This window comes from Olea europaea, unplaced genomic scaffold (assembly GCF_002742605.1).
Source record: "Olea europaea var. sylvestris unplaced genomic scaffold, O_europaea_v1 scaffold25424, whole genome shotgun sequence".
Taxonomy (NCBI): Eukaryota; Viridiplantae; Streptophyta; class Magnoliopsida; order Lamiales; family Oleaceae; genus Olea; species Olea europaea.
In genome coordinates, this window is record NW_019243693.1 from 1 (window position 1) to 1,586 (window position 1,586).

General features: G+C 36.5%; 1 protein-coding gene across 1 annotated transcript; it reads right to left on the reverse strand.

Moving 5' to 3' along the window:
• Positions 1 to 5: 5 nt before the first annotated feature.
• On the reverse strand, positions 6 to 1,492 carry LOC111382640 (AP2-like ethylene-responsive transcription factor PLT2; the record flags this gene model as incomplete). Its single annotated transcript, XM_023006663.1, has 4 exons — positions 1,425 to 1,492; positions 1,124 to 1,174; positions 905 to 981; positions 6 to 682 (listed from the first exon to the last, which is right to left on the reverse strand). Coding segments are annotated over exons 1-4 (849 nt in total), but the record flags the coding sequence as incomplete, so codon positions are not given.
• Between the last annotated feature and the right edge of the window lie 94 nt (positions 1,493 to 1,586).

The window sequence follows — 1,586 nt, forward strand, 5'->3', positions numbered from 1 at the left end:
GAATCTCCTGACCATCCAGTGTAAGTAGTAGCAGAAGGCATATCATAATCAACTTTAACCAGTGCAAGTTCTTCAGCTGAACCTCGTCCTGCAGAAATTGTGTTACTTGAACCCATTTCAATCCCGTTTACAGTGTGTCCTCCACTGTAACTTCCAATACTTGATCTCCCATTGCTGTCTATAATCGAAGAAGACGTTCCCATGTTCATAAACCCGTGGAGTAAAACAGGATTATTCTGAAAATAATTGTTGTAAAAGTGATTATTCTGGTGAATATTGTAAGAAGTTGATTGCTGGTGCAACTGGAGTTGTGTTTGGATGTAGCTTTGGTAGTGGGATTCTTGATTGTATAGGGATAAATCCTGGTTTTGTAAAGTTAGTAAAGGCTGTGTATTGTCAAATGGTTGCTGAATTAGTGGGTAATTAGCATGCAGAGGGCCTGAGCTTGAGCTTCCATACTGAATATTTGAGCCTAAACTTATCATTTCTTCACGTTTTCTAGAAGATTCGATTGCTTGAGCTTCCTTGAGACGTTTCGCGGCCCCCCCTCCAATTGGAAGAGTGTTGCTTTCAAGAATGGTCTTCACGTCATAACGATTCATATCAAAGTTTGTAACTGCATTAAGGCCTCTGAACTTTATTGCAGCAATGTCATATGCTTCTGCAGCTTCCTCCTCAGTACCTGCAAAAAAAATGCAATTTCTTAAGGTGGTCATGATTTTATTGCAACATGCATGGATTGATGTTGCAGGGTTTGGATCCTAAACATATTTCACTTATCTGCTCGATTCCAGATTGACTTAATATTCCTAATTTTAGTGTGAAACGTAAGATCGCCTTGTACTCTGCTTCTCATTGTTAAAACTGAAACATGTAGTACTAATATGATAATCGAATTGCTTACTGAAAGTTCCCAAGTAAAGATCTTTGTTTCCAGCTACCCTTCCAATTCTTGCTTGCCATCTTCCATGCTGATGATGCCTGTGAGAGACAGACAAACACAGATACAAAAATAGATGATCATAGATAGAGAGAGATATCGGATAGAAGAGTTATAAGCAGGAGGAGGATGAAGCAAAAGAGTATCCAAAGAATAGGTGTGAAAAGAAGTGATTTTTAACACCTTGTTACCCCACGATACATTGATGCTCCCCTGGAAAATCCACTACTTTTCCTGGATTTAACAATAGAATGGTAATTAATTAAAGACTGAAGAACGAAAACTGACAGAAAATTATAAAATAATAACTTGCTATTTTTCAATAAGACGCAAAACTAGCAGCTGTAAGAAACAGTCAATACAAAGATTCAAAAAGGATCAGTCTGCGACAAAATCTTACTGTTGTCATTTTATTCTTAACTTGTTTAAAAGCAATTAATTTTTACGCCAGTAAGTAATTTATACAAATAATACGTGTTCTTACCTTCGGATGGAGGCTACAAATTCTTGTCTAGTCATATGTTTCATCTCCTCAACTTCTTTCTCATAGTTGCTTATCTGCAATTATTTACAACGAGTACTATTCTTAGTAGAATTGTAAATTAACATAAGTCTATGCTCGTTTTTATCCATAAAGTTTCAAGAA